The 20,888-nt window shown below is 40.6% G+C and overlaps 1 protein-coding gene across 2 annotated transcripts in view; it reads left to right on the forward strand.

Moving 5' to 3' along the window:
* The window catches only part of Astn1 (astrotactin 1), a 297,563-nt gene that overhangs the window by 147,472 nt on the left and 129,203 nt on the right, over nucleotides 1-20,888 (forward strand). For both annotated transcript variants that reach the window (XM_042674444.1, XM_042674445.1), the window contains exon 8: nucleotides 5,118-5,202. In XM_042674444.1, the coding sequence (XP_042530378.1) occupies nucleotides 5,118-5,202 (85 nt within the window). The remainder of the gene's footprint in view (nucleotides 1-5,117; nucleotides 5,203-20,888) is intronic.

A 20,888-nucleotide genomic window follows, 5' to 3' on the forward strand; every position in this document is an offset into this window, starting at 1 on the left:
GACCTGTGGGAGACATAGAGCTGGAGGAAACTTCCTGATCTGTTTTACAGTCCAGCTTCCTCTTCCATTTACATTTTAGCAACCTGGTAGCTGGGAGCGATGGAAGATGCTGGGCACTCATAGCCCAGGGCCTCGAATGTAGTGGCCACTAGTAAGAGTTCTTTTAATCATCCCAGGTCCACCAACCTTCTGTTGCGTGTGCTTAGAGCTGATAAAAGATAGACATAAGCCAGGTGCCGGTGGCTCACAGCTGTAATCCTAGCTATTCAGGAGGCTGAGATCTGAGGATCACAGTGCAAACTCAGCCCAAGCAGGAAAGTCTGTAAGACTCTTATTTCCAATTAACTACCAGAAAACCAGAAGTGGCGCTGTGGCTCAAGTGGTAGAGTGCTAGTCTTGAGCTGAAGAGATGAGGGACAGCGCCCAGGCCCAGAGTTCAAGCCCCATGACTGACAAAAAAAATATAGACATGTACCCCAACATTTGCCTGTCATTTCCAGTCTCTGCTGAGCACTCCTGACCATATTTCAGCCAGTATCAACCAACAGTTTGTAATCCTAGCACTTTGTTATTTGGCAACTCAGGATGCATCAGGGATAGGTTCAACCTGCTGAACTTCAAAAAATGGACTGTAGTCCATCTTCCTACAATCCTGCCATTGCAAGGGGATCCAGTAGAAAACAGTAACAACAAATACAATAAAGAAAAAAAAAGAGTGTTTATCCAGAGTTCATCAGGTGTCAGTTACTCTGCTTTACTTTCACAATTGATGCTCCATACATACTAAAGCTATAAATGAGATTATATTTTTGTCACTATTTTACAGAAATGTTGACTAAGTAGCCAGAGATAACAGTTAATTGTCTAGTTAATAACCCAGCTGGATTCCAAGCTCAGGGTGCTCGAACTTGGGGTTCATACCTCTGGTCATTTTGTCACCTTAGCTTATCCTTCTGGAAAGAATTAGGCTGGAAGACATAGAATTATTAGTTTTTTGAGTAGCCACAGAGAGTCCCAGTCCTCGATGAATCCCTTTGCCACTATACACTGACCTTTCTTCTTGGATCCACCAAACTTGGCCTCCTCAGTTATGTCTTTGATCAGGGTGGGCGAAGTGCAAAGCACCTAAGGCTTCATGGCTCAGTGCTCCATTGGATCCTGATGCAAAATGACCTGTCTTGTTTAAGGATTTTTGTTGTGACTATTTTGTACATGTTGTGATAGAAACACAGACTACCTTGTTTCAGTGACTTTTTATTCTCCACTCTATTCCCAACTTTTGTTCAGCCATCTGGGCAGTTGGAGAAGCGATCTTTGCACACCTGCTTAGTTTCCTAGCCCTGTCAGTTCTGGCCACAGACCCTCATTGCCCTTTTCAAGATATGTAGCTTTCATGTATCTACAAGGAGCACAGGTTTCTAAGCTAAATCAGGTTTTAGTCTGTATCTGGGATGTTCACTGAAATCCCTTCTTTCCTAAGACGGTCTTTCTCCAGGCCGGATGTAATCATGTAGAAATGTGTAAACCTGCTAAGGGGCACTGGATCAGGCTCCCAGACAACGCAGCCCTCCGCTGATTGCTTCTATTGAGCCACCAGCCCTGCCCACCCCACCTCCCTTTCTCTGGGTTTTGTTGAGCCCAATTTGGCAGGATAAATTCAGTTCCCATTTTGTCTTTGAACCTGCATGGCTCATTCATTCCAGACTCACTTTGAGGATGTACTTCAGATATGTGTCCCACAACTTTACCTTCCAGAGGTGTATGGAGCTATTTGGCCCTGATTCTCTTATCTGATATCTCCGTAGGAAATGGATATTAGGTAATTAGATACTACTCAAGTCCAAATACTTTACAAAGTTCCCCTTTTAGGCAAAGCACACCCAATTCTATTGAACAAAAGCCAGCGACTAACCCGAAGCAGAGAGATGGCTCAGGCTTTTGACCTTGATCTTTGTGTTGGATTCATGATGAGCCCACCATGCCTGGGGACCCTAGCCAGGATGCTTTTCTTTAATCTTTGGATGGGACTTTGTGCTTCAGTTCTTTAGCTGCAGAATGGGAAATGACCATAGGAGATGGTTTAAGATGTTTGCCATATACTGAGCACAAAGCAGGTGTACTGGTCTACAGACTGCCACACCATCTCTCAGCAAGCTTCTCCTCCCTGGCTGTGCAGTTGACAGAGCGCGTTGTGCAAGACACATTCTCTCCTGACTAGGCACTTCTCTGTGGCCATGACACGTCCCTCCTTTAGATGCCGATGAACACCGCCACCGAGTCCGCGCCTCATGTGTTCCCCACCATCTGTCACAGCAGATGCGGAGACTGTAACACTTCTAGCTTAGGAGGGCATCCAACACCCTTGTGGGGGTCTTTAAAATTCACAGCTACCCGTTGGAGCCTGTGCTCACACAAAACCCCTCTTAAAATCAAGATTTAGCAGTTGGTTGTCATAGCAACTTTCTTTCTCAGAGCTGAACTCCTTTGGGTAGAGATGGCCAAACTGGTTTCTCAGGAGGAATTCAGAAGAACAAAGTTTGATGGGTTCTGGAAATGAGGATTTGTTGGGGAGGCAAATTTTGGATATCCTCATACTCTCACCTGATGTTTTGGAAATGTCTGTGTCTCTGACTTGGGGCTGCATATGCCATTATATGGAGAAAAGCTTTGTTTGCTGTCAGCAGTGTGTCCCCACATGGTAGTAAGTGATGGAAGCCTCATAAGGAGATAATGACCATGAAGGCAATTGCAGAAGGTAAATGCTCTATACAAACAGTAGACATTGCCATCATTAGGAAAACAGGGCTCTGCTTGAACTCTGAGTTGTGACTGCATTTATTTTTACATGTTTTGTGGTAACTAGATATCAAATGCAGAAGAGGACTCCTCCTCTTTTTGTGTCAATGTTTAATTCTAGGCAAGGTGTCTAGCTGAGACCATTCTAAGAGTCAGAGTGGTATGTTTGACAGCCTCTTAAGGTTACTTCCGAATTTTTCATTGCTGTTGTTAAGTATTTATTTACTCATTTAATTTATTTATTTTGCAGTGCAAGGGATTGAACTATTAATAACCTTCGATATCTGAATTTTGGGGGTGTCTTTTTTTTGTTTTTTTGGTCAGTCATGGGGCCTGAACTCAGTCTGGGCACTGTCTCTGAGCTCTTTAACTTAAGGCTAGTGCTCTACCACTTGAACCACAGCACCAATTCCAGCTTTTTCTCCTTCAATTCCGGCTTTTTCTCCTTATGTGGTGCTGAGGAATCGAACCCAGAGCTTCGTGCATGCAAGGCAAGCACTCTACCACTGAGCTACCTTCCCATCCTCGGGGATGTCATTTTTAAGCTTAGGCAAAGCTCTTAATTAATTTCTCTTCCATGTGGTCCCTACCCAATATAGTTTATAGTATCGAGTCCACACATTCTTTAGAATTGAAAAGGCATGAAGCCAGGTTCCTAGTACAGTCTTTCTTCTGCTCTCCCTTGAAACTTGCCTTCAGCTTTATCTTCTTTGTATTTTCTTTTACCAGGAAAGCAGCCTTTATTGGCAAGTTAGCTACTGGTCACCTAATTTCAAGCCATGTTTGCCTATGTTTCACCTCCTAGTTCCCTGACCTTTTCTAGATTCAGCTCAGCCCCACTGAGGAGAAGAAGTTTGGACTTGTTGTGAGTCAGTGGGTTTCACGATAGCCTATGGTCTAGGAAACAGAATTTGCTATACATGAAACAATGTACTGAACTCTAATAGTGAGTTTTTCACAAACTAAGCAGTTACTCATTTTCACTCAGATCTGCAGGACACTGAGGGGAGATTGAGCTGAGTAGCTGTGAGAGATGAAAAGGGCTTACTATTGGCCATTTTTGAGCCCCTGATAGGCAGCAGCTTGTAGGGCAATCTTGAAATGAATACACAAATAAGATCCTAACCAAAAAATCCTCCTGTTAAGACAGCACATACCCTTCTCCTTTAACTATGAGGCCCCCTTCACTTCATTTTGTTGGGTTTTATCTTCAAAAAGAGGAAAAAGCCTTCAAAGCTATTCTATTTATATCCTTATGAATTTCTTCCTTGGAAGCTAAAGAGACTGTGTGCCTATTATCTCCTCGGGGTATGGCACCTTTATAAATTTGTAAATTTGTTATTTACAAATTTCAGGAAGCCACATGCTGTTATTTTATTCTGTTATAAATTAAACTCCAGCCATTAAAAATACAAACAAGCTCTTTAGTGTAACTAGTCTCAGTAGTTTGAGCATAATGCTATGAGTATAATCTATGCATATAATCTATAATTGTTCATCTTCTGGAGATTTTTGGATTTGTTTGTACAAATCAGGTATACCTTATGCAGCCCTCCTCAAAAATGTGCGTATTACACACATGCAATTCTAAAACATTCCTGGACCACTTGGTATACCAATAGCAGAACTAATGATAATGAAGAATGGTCACATCCTAAAAAATAATGCAAAGTTGTAGATGAGCCTTTTGTTTTCCAGCTCCAAGATAAGTACCTGTTTTCACTTAAAAGCTAGGAGCAGAATTTCTGTAAATCATGTTGATACACATAGGCCCTTGTAATTCAGTAGTTATTCTGTAAAGCAGCAGTGTAGCATTGAGGCAAAGTCCATAGACAGACAAATACAGGTATAAATATTAACTCTGCCATCTACAAATCCCTTAGTTTTTCCAAGCGCAAATTTTACCCATAGGAATCATTTAACTACTAACGTGCTTTTCAACATTCTTAGAAATACTTAACAAATGAAGTCTTTAAAAAAATCTATTGCTCATCTATACCTTTCAGGCTACTGAGAATTAAGAGAATGAAGATGAAAAGTTTCTTTCCTCAAAGAACTGTTGATCTTTTACTTACAAAGCATAGGAGCTTTGCACATGTTAGATTTCTCCACTGGAGAAAATTACCATGCCCTAAAGAATGAAGAGATTGGTTGTGTCCTGCATGTGGGCAATGGTAAGGGGTTGTGGGGTGGGTTGTGTCATTCAGGGTACTATCAGAGCCAGAGTTTAACTTGACCATTTCATTTGATATTTTCCAAACACAGATATGTGAATTAATTCACTCACCTTTCTCTTTCTTCCTCCTTTCCCTGCTTCTAAGGGGAATGCCTCTGCTATGAAGGTTACATGAAGGACCCAGTGCATAAGCACCTTTGCATTCGCAATGAATGGGGGACAAATCAGGGGTAAGTTAGTGGGTTTCTACTACCTCACTCTTCCCTCACACAGACACTCTGTGGTTCCACAGTGCTGGGAGCGGTAGGGCAAATGGGTGGTTATATTTCTAACAGTAAATGGGTAAAAATGTCACTGTGCATTTCCATATTTGTGCCATCGTGATGACGTCTATGAAATCTTTTTCTCCATTGACGAGTCAAGAGATGATGTCTGTGGTTTGCAGCCTCACACTTTCCAGCTGGAATCTGAAAATCAAGCTGCCCCTCTCTTCCTGTTCACACCACTGCCAGCCATGAGGATTCCACAGGCAGAGCGTAACTGATGGTTCCGCAGACACACAAATCCACACAGATGCAGCCACGGTGCTTGCAGAGCTTGACAAGCTCTGGAAGGCTACCATGAGTAGAAACTCATTGTCCTGGGCTCATTCAGCGGGGGTGACGAGCAAAGACTGTCTTGAGGGAGAGTGTATTTGGCCTGATTCCGGGTTTTCCATTTTTCTGTAAGAACTATGCTTTCCTCCAAGCATACATGACAGGATAAAGTAGCTACCTTATTTATTCCTTCTATTTATTTATTTTCTTGCCTTCTACATTTTGGAATGTTTTTGTTGTGGTAAAAACATATGTAACATGAAATTAATCATTTCTAAGTGTGCAATTTAGTGGTATTAATTATGTTCACCTTGTCACGTACCCATCATCATTATCTGGTATTCTTTTTCAAAGCAACTTTGTACCTCAGCCTCAGTTTGAGGCTGAGTGCTTACTTTCTACATTGGCTGGGTTGTAGAAGAAGGTGGAGGAGAAAGGGACCAATGAATGCTAGCTAATAATAACAATCAATGGAATGGCTAACCAAGAAGGAAGTCTAGGCAAAGGCAACTTAGTGTCTGTAAATTAGATACACTGCTTGTAGCCTGACAAGGTGGAAAAAGTGAAGCAATAATGTCATTCTGGACTTTGCGATGGAGAACTCTCATCCTGAGGTAGAATGTCGCTCCCTTCCACGCGAATCTGATGAGACCAAACCTGGAATATTGAATGTAGTTCTGGACTCTCAAAGCAATAAATATGGTGACAAATGGGTGAGAGTTTGGAGAAGAGTAATAAAAATGATTGAAGAGCCCAAGGGAGTGATTTATGATAAAGGGATAGAAGAACTCAACTCTGAGGACTTAGCTAGCTGATGACTAGTCAAAGCATGATCGATGCCCATGGATGTTAGAAAAGGGCAAATGTTCTGGAACCAGTTGAAGTCGAGGAATAAGGACAAGAGGAAATGAAGTTAGGGAAAAGAAATCTGAATCACAGGTCAGCAAACTTGGGGAAGTCAAAATGCCATGAATTTTTGTGTGTGTTAGTGAAAATGAAGGATTGCTCAGCTTCAGATGAATATGAGCTCTTATCGGAGAGGCAGGCCTTAAAATTTAGAGGAAGGTGTTTGCAGAAGGGTATATCCATCTGAAGTGGCCTGCTATTGAAAGATGGGTGAGAAGAGCAGAGGACTCGGCTAATACATGTCAAGTGGGATGTGAGTTCAGAGTGCCATTTGCTATTTACATTTTCCACAGTTCCTCAATACTCTCAACTCCTGGAATGTGGGCACAGTTGCTGTGAGCCAACATTTAAGTTTCCACAATAGCCAAGAATTTCAGTTGACCATGATTCTCATGGAATAAAATACTAAAAGGGTGATGGATAACCACCCCTCTATCTCTTTGCCTTCCAACTTGCTGTTAAAAAAAAATAACAACTACAAAATATCATTTTACTTTTGACCTGAATGATCTCGCCTGGCTCTCTGCAGTGATTGGATTCGGTGGATAATCGCTCAAGCCTCCACATCTCTAGCCTTGTAGACAGATCATGTACGGCTGGGCCTGACTTCACTTGGTAATTGCAAAGTCTTTGTCATTCCCTCTGGCTGTACATAGAGTTAGTCTTAGGCTGTAGACAAGAGCCTCCCGGGAAATGGTGGAGACTCCAGCAATGGTGTCATTTAGAACAAGACAGGCTAACGCACCCAGCCACAGACTGACAAGAACATTAGCCCCAGGAAATAGACAAGGGGACCTAATCTGTCATTTCCATCTCTAATTTCCATTATTCTATGATTGTCACTGTCTATGAGGTCTCATTTTGGACACTAATAAAATAATGGAGCGACTGTTAGGAGGAAAACAAGGAAACGTGACTATCTTGAGGATAATGGAACCAGGCGTGATAAGCAGCTTGAGTTTGTGTTTTTCAAACAGTGCCAGACAAATGGCTGCATTTTTTCCTTCTAAAATATCAAGATAAGCGAAAAACTAAGATGTCATGCATCTCCATTTACATCTGAAATCTGATGGTCATATTTCTTTAGCTGATTCTCATCAAATTAATCAAAATTGGTCTGAATGTGAAAACTGTCACTCAAATTGAAAACTACCCTGACAACTCACCAAATAATGTAAATATGGGGTGGGAAAATCAGTGGGGAGAAATTGCTTTTTCTAAAAGTTTCACTTACTATTCCAGAAGGTAAAGGTTAGGCAGGTCATGCACACGTGTTACTATTTTTCTCTTAGCATTCTTCGATGACATACATAAAGGCAGCTGAATAGTTTTTCAAATTAGAGTGACTAAATCATAGGCTACAAATTCTTTTGTGAGAAATCAGGGTTGATGTGCTAGGAAAGTGATCAGGAGCCATAAGTACAGGTGAATTTAAGAAAAGAACGAACATCAATCAAGGACACTGATATAAACAAGTTGCAGATGGATAATTCTATCAGGCACAGGAATGAAAAACTGAGGCTGTGCAGCTCTGCCTCATAACTCTCTCTTACTCTGTCTTTCTCTCTTTCTCACTCTGTTTAATAATTTGTTTATAAGAGTCTTCTCACCAAATAATCTGCTTATTATTCTCCCACTCATTCATATTTTCAACAAACATGTGCCCCCGTGCTATTCTGGCACTTAGTATGCTAGATTACTTTCCATAAGAAGATGATGTAGCCCTTGCTCGGAAAGAGCCAATGGTCTACATAGGTCAATGAGAATACAACAATTACAGTGAACTCTAAGAAGCATTAAAGGAAAGATGTACACAAAGGTCTGTGACAGTACAGTTTTATGTGAGGTTGAAGAATCTGGAATGGAGACTGATAAAGAAGTGGAAGTTTGAACTGTTCTTTTTGATGGGAAACAAAATCAATCCAAAGTGATAGGAACAGGAAATAGAAAGGCATGAAGACATAAGAAACATAGTTTTTCTAGGAATGGAGAAAAATAGCCCAATGGAGTTTAAGAGTCATTTATGCCTTGTATCAGTGGCTCACTCTTGTAACCCTAGCTACTGAGGAAGCTGAGATCTGAGGGTCTCAGTTCAAAGCCATCCAAAAAATCTTATTTCCAATTAACCAGCAAAAATGTTGGGACTGCAGATGTTACTCAAGTGGTAGCGAAAAGAGGATAAGGAATATAAAGATTAAATCTTAAAGAAATGCAATATACTAAAACTTCCAACATTAAAATTCCCATATTCAGGACCTACCACTGTTAGCAAAGAGAAGTTCTAAGGTGTCTTTTTTCTGGGACATCTCTTTATTATATATTCTTTGGGGGTGGCATTCTAGGATAGATCTGAGTCATCCTTAAAACATACAAAAAGCAAAGCAAAACAATTTATTGGAACTGTCTTAATTGTATTTATGTGGATTCTGTGAAGAAAATACATTCCTAAAGCTGTTCTATACATCAAATGTTTCCAAGAACAAACAGCAAAGAACAGCAGTTGGAGATCCTGTATGATGTGTGTGAAGGCAGGGGATTGCAATTATTTTCTGGTGCCGCCAGTTCTACCAGAAATGCCAGAAAGAAGGGAGACAGATTGAAACATTCATATGTTGGTCTGTATGGGGAAGCCAGGCTCTGACTCACCTAGGTGAAAGGGTTAGTGTGGAAGATTGTAAAATCACTGAACCCATTACACAAGAAGAAAGTCCTATTTGCTAAAAATAAAAATAGCATCAAAATGATTTAAACAAAGTCAGGGATGACAGATTTCTAATGGGTTATTAAAAGAACATGGGATGTTTGAGGTTACATCCTTGCTCTTTGATGCTGACAGCAAAGTTAAGCATTCCTTGCCTGCCACACAGTCCTATGGCTGGCTACAGGAGAAACGTGGGTAGGGAGTCAGGGTGAGAGTTCCTAACCCAGCACAGTAGTTTGCCCTGTCTTCTCTCTTCTCTGCATGAATTCTCTGAATAACTCCTTGGCCTTACATCCCCATAGCTCCCTAGATATAACCAGGGACTATTAGAGTTTGTATTGGATACTTGTTTGCTAGGACGGCGGAGACAAATTGAAAATTTTCCCAGACAAGAAAGAAAAAACAATGGATGAAGGTAGAAGAAACAAGAGAGATTGATTTACATGGAAAATATTAGAGGAGAAACACAAACACATTTATTAAGTTACTCTGGAGTTATTAAGCAAGGCTATTATAATTTTTGTTGCTGTTGTTAAATTAAAAATGTACCCAAGTGTCTCCAGATACATTTTTCAGAACACCACAATTAGATGGAATGCATGCATTTGAAGATTTCAGGTAAATAATAGTCTGATTTCTTATTCTGGCATCTCAGCTACAGAGGGCACCACCAAGGAGATTCTCTACTAGAGAAATATAAAATATCACCAGGTTTCAATGCTGAGAGATGGAGACAGAGTGATAATTCATGAGATGGGAGAGACCTGCTGGGGAAAATGAACAGGTGTGCCTCCAAGGATTTAAAAGCTGTTGTCAGGACTGGCCCTGCTCATCAGAAACCTCCTCTTTCCACTGCCTGCTGAGGAGACAACCCACTTACAGAGACATTGTCAGACAGGCACATGAGACTATGTGCTCATGTGTAGATTGACTCATAGACAATCTGCATCTTTCACCAGGACCTCTCTATCCCAACTACTTACTCCTTCTTTCTTTTCATTTCTGCAACTTCTCCCTACCTCTAATCCATCCAGGATAAGATTCTAAACCTATATTAGGAACAAATATCCTAGACCATAGAATCCACTTTTCTGTTAAAATCAACAGTGAAGATGGTGTTTACCATCTGTTTTTCTCTAAATAGATCCTTAATCAGATAACTGTATGTGTGTTTGTGCACATGTGCATGCAAGTCCTGAAGTTAGAACTCAGGGCCTGGGTGCTGTCCCTGAGCTTCTTTGTTCAAGGCTCCAACTCTAGCCATAACTCCACTTCTGGCTTTTTGGGTACTTAATTGAAGATAAGAGTCTCATGGACTTTCCTAGGCAGGGTGGCTTTGAACTTTGATCCTTAAATCTCAGCCTCCTGACTAGCTAGGAATACAGGTATAAGCCATGGGTGACTGGATTAATCACAGAACATTTTATTTAGGCTAACTAGAATTTTCCTGGGGTCCCCTAACAGAACAGTGGCTACATTCTGTGCAAAAGATACCATGGCCTCTGAAGTCTAAACATTCTAAATAGTGATTATTCAAAAATATCCCAGCTCCGATCAAGAGCCTCCTCTCAGCCAAGAGTCAGGGCTACCCCTCAAGCTCAACTCACTTTCAGACAGTGACTGGGTGGCTGAAGTGTAGCTCTGAACACACTCAGCTCTTGGATGGAGTCTGGACATCTTTGACAAGCCCCGAGTCTCTTCAGAAGTGACTCGGATGGAGCCAGACAGTCCTAAGTGGCATATGACATTTCCTCCTTTATATTTTTTGTCCTATTTCTGGCATCTTGTACCCCCACCCCCATCTTGATTCTGTGCCACTATGACTGTTGACCTTCCTCCAATCATTCAGACAAGATGTGCTGCCAGGCGGTGGCTGCTCCTTTATCTCAGGATGCCCTCCGCCTCTGCCCTCCAGCGCAGACCTCATTGTCTGTGCCCACCTCCTGTCATAGCCGAGCTGTCCACAAATGAGATTATCTTCCCATTTGCTCTTACAGACGCCTCCTCTGCCTCCCTTTGTCTCTCTGTCTCTGTGTCTTTGTCTCTATTCCTCTCTCTCTTACACACGCAATCACACACACACACACACACACACACACACACACACACATGTTCTCACACATATCATTGTCTCTCTTATTCCTAGCAAGGATTTCCAGTGTGTTTATTTTCTCAGTTTTTCTTTTCTCTTATTTTTATTTGGCTTTATTTCCTATTCTTCCTCCAGGAATCAATGGAAATGTTTCTATCTTTTCTCCCACTCATTTCAGTATCAGAATAGCTGAAGGAGGCTCTTGGAATTCAACCCAAATTTCCCAGTTCCTTCTCTGCAGAAGCTCTGCTGCAACTTGATTCCCGTGGAAACACTGCCCCTCGGAAGGGAGCAGACCTCTTCCTGGGTGAACCAGCAAGACCTTGTACTTGATCTTTAGCAAGGAGGATCTCCTCTAACAGGCTTAACAGATCCTCACCCCCTCCCTCTTCACCCCTTGCCTGCAACTGGTTTGGGAAACAGTGCTTCTCATGTTCAGAAACCCATTTTCACAATGCTATGTGGTCAGTTCACTGTGCAGTGAAGCAGTTTTGTCCTTTGCAGATAGACAACCCTAGCCTGTACTTGCCAAGCATGCTACCTCTGAGACAATGGGTAGATTTGTCCTTTCTCTCCCTTGCAACAAGGCATTTGATGAGCTAGTGGGTGATGTCCTTGGCTTTCTTCTTCTTAGAGCAAGTCTACCATTGTTGGTTATTCAGGAGGATCCCAGGACAAGTGGGTTTTGTATGCCCATGCAGCCTGGGGAGCAGCTACTTAAGTATGATCTGAAGTACTTACCTAAAATATTGATATTTAATTTCTAGCCTGGAGATTTTAATTTCACAGGTCTAGGAGAAGGCCCGGAATCTGTGCTTTTGACAAGCATTCTTAATGATTCTGAAATACAGCATAGACCTGGACCCCCCCCCCCACCCCCCACAGGCCCCTTGGTGAGCAGGGAGCCATCCGTTCATCAATGCTCCCATCCTCTTCACAGGAGACTAGGCATGGCTTTGTAAACACACGGCTAAGGGCATCCTAAAAGATCTGAGCATTGTACAGATCGAGAAATGGGGATCCAAAGAGACAAAGTAACTTACCCAAAGCCAAAGAGTTGGAGGTTATGATTTATAGCAATAACTGACTGGATATTGGAAATAAATCAGTTGGATAAATGAGAATTTAACTAAGAGCAATGTGAAGAACGTATACCATTCTCAGAGTCTCTTATCAGCTGTGAATGGGAAGTAGACATTCTGTAGTTCACCTGCTTCTCTTCCTTCCTCTTCCCCAGGATCAAGAAGACTCATCTTGTGCAATGTCCCCCTTTCCCCAATCTGAGTGACAGTTGTCCACCTACGTGCTGTCTCCCCTCCCAAGGAGGAGTGATGCTCTACCACACTGCTGTCTCTGACTAGTCCAGCCACCGCACCTAGAGACTTATTTTAAACAGTGCCGGAGGCGGGAATACTCACATTTCCTCCAACATGACCACCAGGGTGAAAAAAAAAATCAACCTCAATTTACCCTCCCATCTGCTCAAGAATGGAAGATAAATTGTTTCAATTTTATAGAAATGAATGTTTTATGTCTTGCCTATGCTTTCCGGAGAGTGTCCTGAATTTATATATTCTCCTGAATGCATGGATATTTTCCACTAGGCATGCTCTCTAGACCTCCAGTTTCTTTGAGCTTCAGTCTCAGAAAATGAGAGTGGAGACTGCTGTTATTTTTCTTTGCTTTGGAGATTCTGGTTATTTATCATTTTTCTGTTTTAATCTGTAGAGAAAAAAAATCCACTCATTATTTTAGGCTTAGAGAAAGTTAGTTACTATTTCTGGTAAATTTCCTTCCCATTTTTGCTTCTATATATCAAAGATTTTGCTTCTTTCCATCCCCCTCAATTCTGCCCATGTCTTGTCTTGTTCTCTTTCATAAGTTAACAGTAACCTTGTGTTTATTTTATAATTACAAACTGGGGGAAAGATAAAGATTCAATCTTTAAATGTGGCTTTATGGTACATTATGTAGCTCAAAATTTTTCCCATGGGATATTGGTAGTCTTACTGTTTAACATTAATCCCTCCCTTTCTACCTGCTTTTAGTAAGAAGAAGTTGTTGGTTTAAAGTATAGCATTCAGACAAACATCTCAAATATACATATCTGTAAATTTATATATATATATATATATATATATATATATAATATAATAAAAGGCAGCATGAACACTAGCGACCTACATGTTCACCTCAATATTTAAGGCAATCCAGATTCAATGTCAGCAAACACTGAGAAGTCCTTCTTGTAATGCTATGTGATTCATACCATTCATTACGTGTGTACTTCTGGGCAACATTCCGTGGGTAATTATAAATAAATATCACCACTAATCTCAGTAAAACTTTTGTAAAGTAGCTGGTTTTTAAAGAGATGAGCGAGTGATGATCATCTGTGATTCCTGTTAAACAATTTTTGCAAAGGTGAATAATATTATTTCACTTTTTCCCTGCAAGGAATTTGGACTTGTTTAAATAGTCAAACTACAACCATTTTTTACTACATTTTAAATTTGCTATAATGTCACAAACTGGAAAGTGAACATTTTGTCACTATATATCTTATTTTCTGTTGTATCTCTTTTTATGACAAGAATGCATGTAACTGGCAGAAAATCTAGGGGAAAAAATGAAAAAAAAAATTCACCTGAAATTCCATCTCCTGGAGAAAACTCAGACTTTCTGTTTGATTTAGTTATATACTGGTTCAACAAAATAACCTCATATCATTTTGTTTCTGGCTTTGAACACACACCCAAACAGGCATACATGCAAATGCATATCTATGTGTATACAGAGAAAATGATAAAGATATATTTTATATCCTTTGATCAGAGTCATGGCTGGTTGAACAGGATTCCTGATACCAGCATCTAGGCTCTTTTCATTAAACCATAATGCAGCTCAACAGCCAGAATCATCTTTTCCTTCCTCTAAGGTTTTCTTCCAACCTAGTTTATTCACTTTTTCCTTAGGTTTCCTCATTGAGACTTACAGGTTATCCAAAGGAGTTATAGCCAACACCAGGCCTGCCAGTCAGGGTTGGCCTATGGATTTAAGACCCTTGGATATCTGAGTCCCTAGACTTCTGTTGTGCAGGACAATGAAGGAGAGCAGGAACAGCTGCCTGAAACCCTGAGACTTCATTAGCCCAATTATCCCTGGAAGGGAAGATCTCCCATGGGGAACCCAGACTATAGTTCTCAACATGGCTTCCTCCCATTCTGATGCACAGCAGAGGTGACTGTTTATAACCATGTGGGAAGTCTGACTTTAAATGGAGGGAGTACCCACCATTGTGGGATGATCACAAATGGGAATGTGGTCCTCACAGTCCTGAGAAGAGCCTGGCTGGACTGGACACAATAATAACCAATGGATCAAAGTACTCTGAATGCTCAATATTGCAGTACTGCCTGCCCTATGCCCTACAGACGCGGCATTTACAAGGGTGATCTCAATATTCTTAGCAATAAAGCTAGATTGTTTTAAGATGGTTCTTGAAATGTGCCAGCCACCTCCTAAGGACTTTTCCTGGCCCAACAAATATAATTTCTCATTTCAACGCTGTAAAATAGGAGCTATTATTAGTCCCCATTTTAAGGATGAATCTATTGAACATGGAAGCAACATTGAGAGTCCCATGGCAAGCAAAGGATGATAGTTCCTAAGGAAGACTTTCTTTTGTCTTACCCTTCAAGAGCAGTTGCTCCTGAGAGTAAAGTCAAAAGCAAGGAGAGAACTGAGATTCAAACTGTGGGCTATGAAAGCCTTGTGACTTGAGATCTACTTAAAACAACAAGTATTGGCTGAGTTAGGAATCTTGGCCAGAATGATGTAGAGTCCTAGGGAGAGTGACAAGTCACTAGAAGGACCTTGCTAGAGGTCTAAACATAGTAAGTGCTGTTGGCTGCTGCCTAATTCAAGTAAAGAAGGTACTTCAGTTGGACATCAACCATGGGGTGCTATCTCTTTCAGTGGGACTAAGTATCTGTTATTGAATAGTGCTATGCTATGCCTAGTATGAGGTCATGACCAGAGTTCAAGTCAAGATGTCCCATTGGAGTAGAGGCTAGGACATAGCTTGCAGCATGGACTATATCCAGAGATTACATTTGCCCACTTACTGGCACAGACATAGATAATAATGATTTAAAAAAAAACTGAAGCAAGTCTTTGCTTTTGGCAAAGTTTCAGAGCCCTGTCCAATGGCCTTTCATTTGAAAGTTGGGTCACCCATTTTCCTCATGCTTCCGGACTCAGGGTGTGTTCCAAGTTTATTGTTGCAGGTATAGAGGTAGATATTATTAACTGACTTAACTTGTTTTGGCCAAACTGTTTCATCCTAGCCAAGAGATGGTGTACACCTCATTTTCAAGAGAGACAATGTTCATTTGCTCATATTTTTTGTTTTTGGCATGGCTGAGATTAAACCAAGGACATTGTACATACTAGACAAGCACTCAATCACTGGGTTACACCGGTCCTCACCTGCATAATTCTTATCTTTATATGAGGCAGAAAAGCATAATAGAAAGAGCTTACGGATTGGGTTTAAATCTTACGTTTTCTACTTAAAATACCTCTTGTCTTGGCTAAGTTGTTATGTAACCTTTATGGATTTCAATTTTATTGTCATTAAAATAAAGATAATTCTGAGCACAAGGACTCATGCCTGTAAGTCTACCTACTTGGGAAGCTGAGTTCAGTAAAATCACAGTTGAAGGCCAGCCTGGGGCTTTCATTTGAGAGCCTGTATCAATTAATAAAAAGCTGAGTATGGTGGCTTCTGTCATCCCAACTATGCAGAAAGAATAACTAGGAGAATCACAGTCCAGGCAGGTGCAGGCATAAATGATGGACAGGACAAGATAGGCTAGGCTAAGGTAGGATAGGATAAAAGTAGAATCGATTAGAACAGAATAGATCCAAACAGAATAGAAAGAATAGTTTAGAATGGAATAGTAGCATCTATCTCATAGAATTGCTGTAAGGATTATTGAGAAGATTTAAGTAATATACATTGCACTCAATAGTACATAATCTAGGTAAGAACTCAATAAGGTAAGACAGTAAACATCCTCATGGGTGACATTTTGTGTTGTTCTCATGGCCTCTTCCATATTCTTTGAATTTTCATTGACTGGAATAAATATCAGCTAACACCCTTAACATTAAAACTGTATGAGAATAGGAATAATGTCTCTTAAAAAAATCATTGTGTTGTGATACATTAACACACTTCCTGGAAGAAAACTGATGCTCAATAAATAAGTATTCAATAAATGAAAGAATGAATGCAGGCATATCAACTAGATCATGAACAATTCTAGATACTCAAAGTGGGAAACCCTTGTCAAGCTTATATTTCCTAACCTGCTATAGTTGTAGAAATCCTATCTGTACTTTCTGAGCAGATGGTTTCCCAACCACTGTTTGAACACTGTTGGTGATGGGAGGGTTACAATATTTGAAGAGGTATCTCATCCCGTTATTGTAATTCAGAATCTTAGACAGAATTTTAGGCTGAGCCAAATACGTTTCCTGTGACTTCCACCTGTTTGATCAGCTTTGTCCTTTGAAAAGAGTGAATATGTTGTTTCCTTCCTCTAGGCTCAGGACTGCTAGTTCATATGGCACATTTATGTGAATTAGAAAAATATGCTAATCTTCTGTGGAGTATGAAGTGGATGCCTGAGGAAAAGAACGCCACCAAAAGTGGACTGGCTATATATATGCTGATGATCTAGATAATTGTAGATAGGATCATCTCTCTTCTGTGCCTTCTCTTGTGAATGTACCTCAGTCCTTCAATTATTTGTTTGTGAGTTTCCCAAATTTGCTCTTTTTTGGCCCATGTTTATGTGAAAATTCAGAGGGGTTTCATCTTGACATGTCCATACATGCATATAATGTATCTTGTTCAGACTCCTCACGCTCTCTCATCCCCAGAGTAATCTCAGTGAGCCTCACTGTTCCATTTCACCCTGGAACATAAAGTATTTTGATCTCATTCACTCTGCTTCACCCTTGACATCTGCCCTCCCACTGGTACTCGCATCCTAGACAGGACTACTCGACATCCTTGTCATTCTTTGTTTTTAGTGTGTGCTAATTGGGTAAAGGGGGTACACCATGTTATTTCAGACATGCATATTCAGAACTTTATCAGATTGACCCTTTGCTTAATCTCACTTCTCCTCCTATTATCCCCTACTATTCAACAGCTCCCTGTGAGTTTTATTATCCTTTAAAGATCCTTTCATTGTCTTCTGTGTCTCCCTAGTTTGTCTTTAGGCCTTTTATACTATGTAGCCCAGAACTGATGACACTGGTCCACAGAATGCATCATGCTTGTTTCTTGCTCTATATATTCTATTAGTGAATTGTATGTTACACTTGTGTTAAGGCCTTTAAGAGAAAGCTCTTCTTGTCATCCTGTGATTTTAAAAAATAAAATGTCTTCTTCACATTTGTGATTTTGAAAATAAAGTATCTTCACAGGGACTACTGTCAGAAAGAGCAAGTGTATTTACCACCACAGTCAATTGTCTTATTTTTTTCACAGTCAATTGTCTTAACCCAACTGTAAGTCTTGTACAAAACCTTACTATAGGCTGTTTTAGACCACTGAAATCCTTGGAATTAACCCTCCTATTCCACGTATGAACTATCCTTTTTTCTTTGTTATTTGCACTGTGTGTGTGTGTGTGTGTGTGTGTGTGTGTGTGTGTGTGTGTGTGTGTGTGTGTGTGTGTGTGTGCTGCTCATGGGGCTTGAAGCCAGGACCCAGACATTGTTTCTGAGCTTCATGGCATCAGGCTAGCAGTCTACCACTTGAGTCACAACTCTACTTCTGGATTTTTTTAGACTCATTGGAGGTAAGAGTCTCATGGACCTTTCTACCGAGCTGGCTCCAAATTGTGCTCCTCAGGTCTAGTTCTTCTGGGTAGCTAAGATTATTGGCCTGAGACATTTGCACCAGGCTCTTATTTGCAAACTTGCAGTCCCCTCTTTTACTTATTATGCTTTTACTTCCTGAGGTTTTAATTACATGAAGTTAACCATGACCTGAAAATAGTGAATGGAAACTTCTAGAAATAAACAGTTTGTAAATCTCACATTTCAAGCCATCATTTTCAAGCAGATGAAATTTTATGCTCTCACATTCTTTCCCTATGAGTATAAATCACCCTCTTTCTTGTCCAAAGTATCCTTGCTATCTATACTCTACCTTTCTACCTCTTAGTACCATCTCAGTTATCAGATTCACTGTCACTCTGCCATGTGCTTGTGTTCAAGTAACCCTATTTTACTTAATAATGTCTCCAAAGTGCAAGCATATTGCTGGAATATCTGAAAGAGAAGCTATCAAGTTCTTTATCTAAGTGGAAAGGTAAAAGTTCTCAACTTTATCATAGTTGTATATGTATACAAAAAATAGTGCATATGGGGTCCTATACTATTCATATCTCAGGGATCCACTAAGAGTCTTGGAACTTGCCTTCTGTGGCTAAGTGGGGAGGGCTACTGGAATTGACATATGTTCAGTGACCTTCTCCAAGTCATTGACCGAGCTCTAGAGACCCTCGTGCAGGTTGACCTTGAAACCTTCTTTAAACTTGCTCTCTATACTGACTTGCTCAAGCACATAAGAATTCATCAAATGTGCAGTTATTCAGCATATTCCCATCTAGCCCACATAAAAGATTTTGTCAAGTCAGGCTTGGCATAGGCATTCCATATGTTTCCTAAACAGAAGAGCGAATCCCTTCCTAAAATCAAGGAAGATGACTTTTGTGTCACCCTTAGAAATGCCAATCTAGAGATGCTCTCAGAAATGTTTATGAACTTTGTTTGTGATTCAGTTTTCAGTGAATCCATTCAAGCTCTTAGATGATCTTTACATTATTTCCCTCCAGTTTGATCCATACTCTTTCTCCTTAGCTTTGTCCCCACATTCTGTTAGGTCATCTCTTCCTCAATACCAGGAAGTTTCACCTTAGTTACTTGACTACCACAGGAGTGCTCAGATAGATCCTTTCTGGCCTCTCCAGCTCCGAGAAAGACAGACCTAGTATTTGAAAACCTACGGAATTGCTTGTTCGTGGACACAGTAGCTTCTATATTAATTCCCTCCCCAATTTTGCTCAGGCTGCTTTTTTCTCCTGCAGTCACCTTCTTCCAGTACCCTACCTGGTTGCTTCTATCCAGTGTCCAAAGCCATCCCAAACTGCAGCCACATATAAAGCCTGCCGTGTCTCCCCCATACAAAAATCTGCCACTTTGTTCTCTATGGCTACCTCAGGTCTGTAACTCTCATGGTAATCTCCATATTGTGTCTCCCTGATAGACCTTTTCTGGACTTCTTACCAGTGCATAACCCTTTGGGAACTAGGTTTCTTTTTGAGATTAATTTTTTTAGTATACACAAGAGGTGTTCTACAAATACTTGCTACTACTGGGATTTTGAGCAAATGAGCTATGGACTTATTAGGAAGATATTTATCTTGCAGGCATGAAGGAGGGTATGTCTTGATACTGTTTATAATACAGAACATCTACAGAGGATCTTCTTCCTCACCAAAAGTTATATTTTTAAAAATTATCACAACAATCTTGCGTGGTCTAGTCCATTGGGGAGATAATAAGCTTACCTCTTACATCGGCTCCAGTGGACCATCAGAGTTCAGACTTAGTAGATGACCTAGGTCTGACCATTTTCTAACTATTCACTCCTTTTAAGCAAATTCCTAAGCACTCTCAACCTTCATTTCTTCCTTGTGAGCTCCAAGTCAGAGTAATAACTACCCCAAACAGTTGAAGTAAAGAATGTGGTTATCACTCATCATTCACAGGTAATTGGTTCCAGTACCACCTCCTCCTTGAGGATAGCAAAATCCAAGGATGCTTCCTCCTTCATACAAAATGCTGTAACATTTGCATAGAATCTGTTCACATCCCCCTATATACTATAAATCATTGCCAGATACTTACCCAATATGACATTTATATTATGTAAGTTGCTGTTATACTATATTGACTAGGAAATAATGACAAAAGAAAACCCTCATTGAATGTTCAGATGAGATTTTTTTTTCCAGTATGCAGATATATACAACAGAGTCATGGATTGCAAGAGTGTCACCAGTGTCAATGACATCAGAGGGTCCTTTCTTTAAGAATCTGGGAATCTGGGCTGAGAATGCGGCTTAGTGGTAGAGTGGTTGCCTAGCATGCATGAAGCCCTGGGTTTGATTCCTCAGTACCATATAAACAGAAAAAGCCAGAAGTGACATAGTGGCTTTCAAGTGGAAGAGTGCTAACCTTGAGCAAAAGAAGCCCAGGGACAATGCCCAGGCTCTGAGTTCAAGCCCCAGGACTGGCAAAAAAAAAAGAAAAGAAAAGGAATCTGGGAATCTAATACCAGATTTCCTCACACTTGTCAGAGAGAGATGGCTTTCAGGAGGAAGTTCTGCTTCCATTATTTAAAACCTTTTGACTTTAACTACCAGGCAGCTGTTCCTGGCTAGGATAGATTTGTTTTGGTTTGGTTTTAACTTTTCTCTGTCAGCCTTAAAGACACTTCTGCTCGTCAAAGGCCTGGTCTTTCTCTTCTCC

Source organism: Dipodomys spectabilis, unplaced genomic scaffold (assembly GCF_019054845.1).
Source record: "Dipodomys spectabilis isolate Male_0828 unplaced genomic scaffold, ASM1905484v1 ptg000019l, whole genome shotgun sequence".
Lineage (NCBI taxonomy): Eukaryota > Metazoa > Chordata > Mammalia > Rodentia > Heteromyidae > Dipodomys > Dipodomys spectabilis.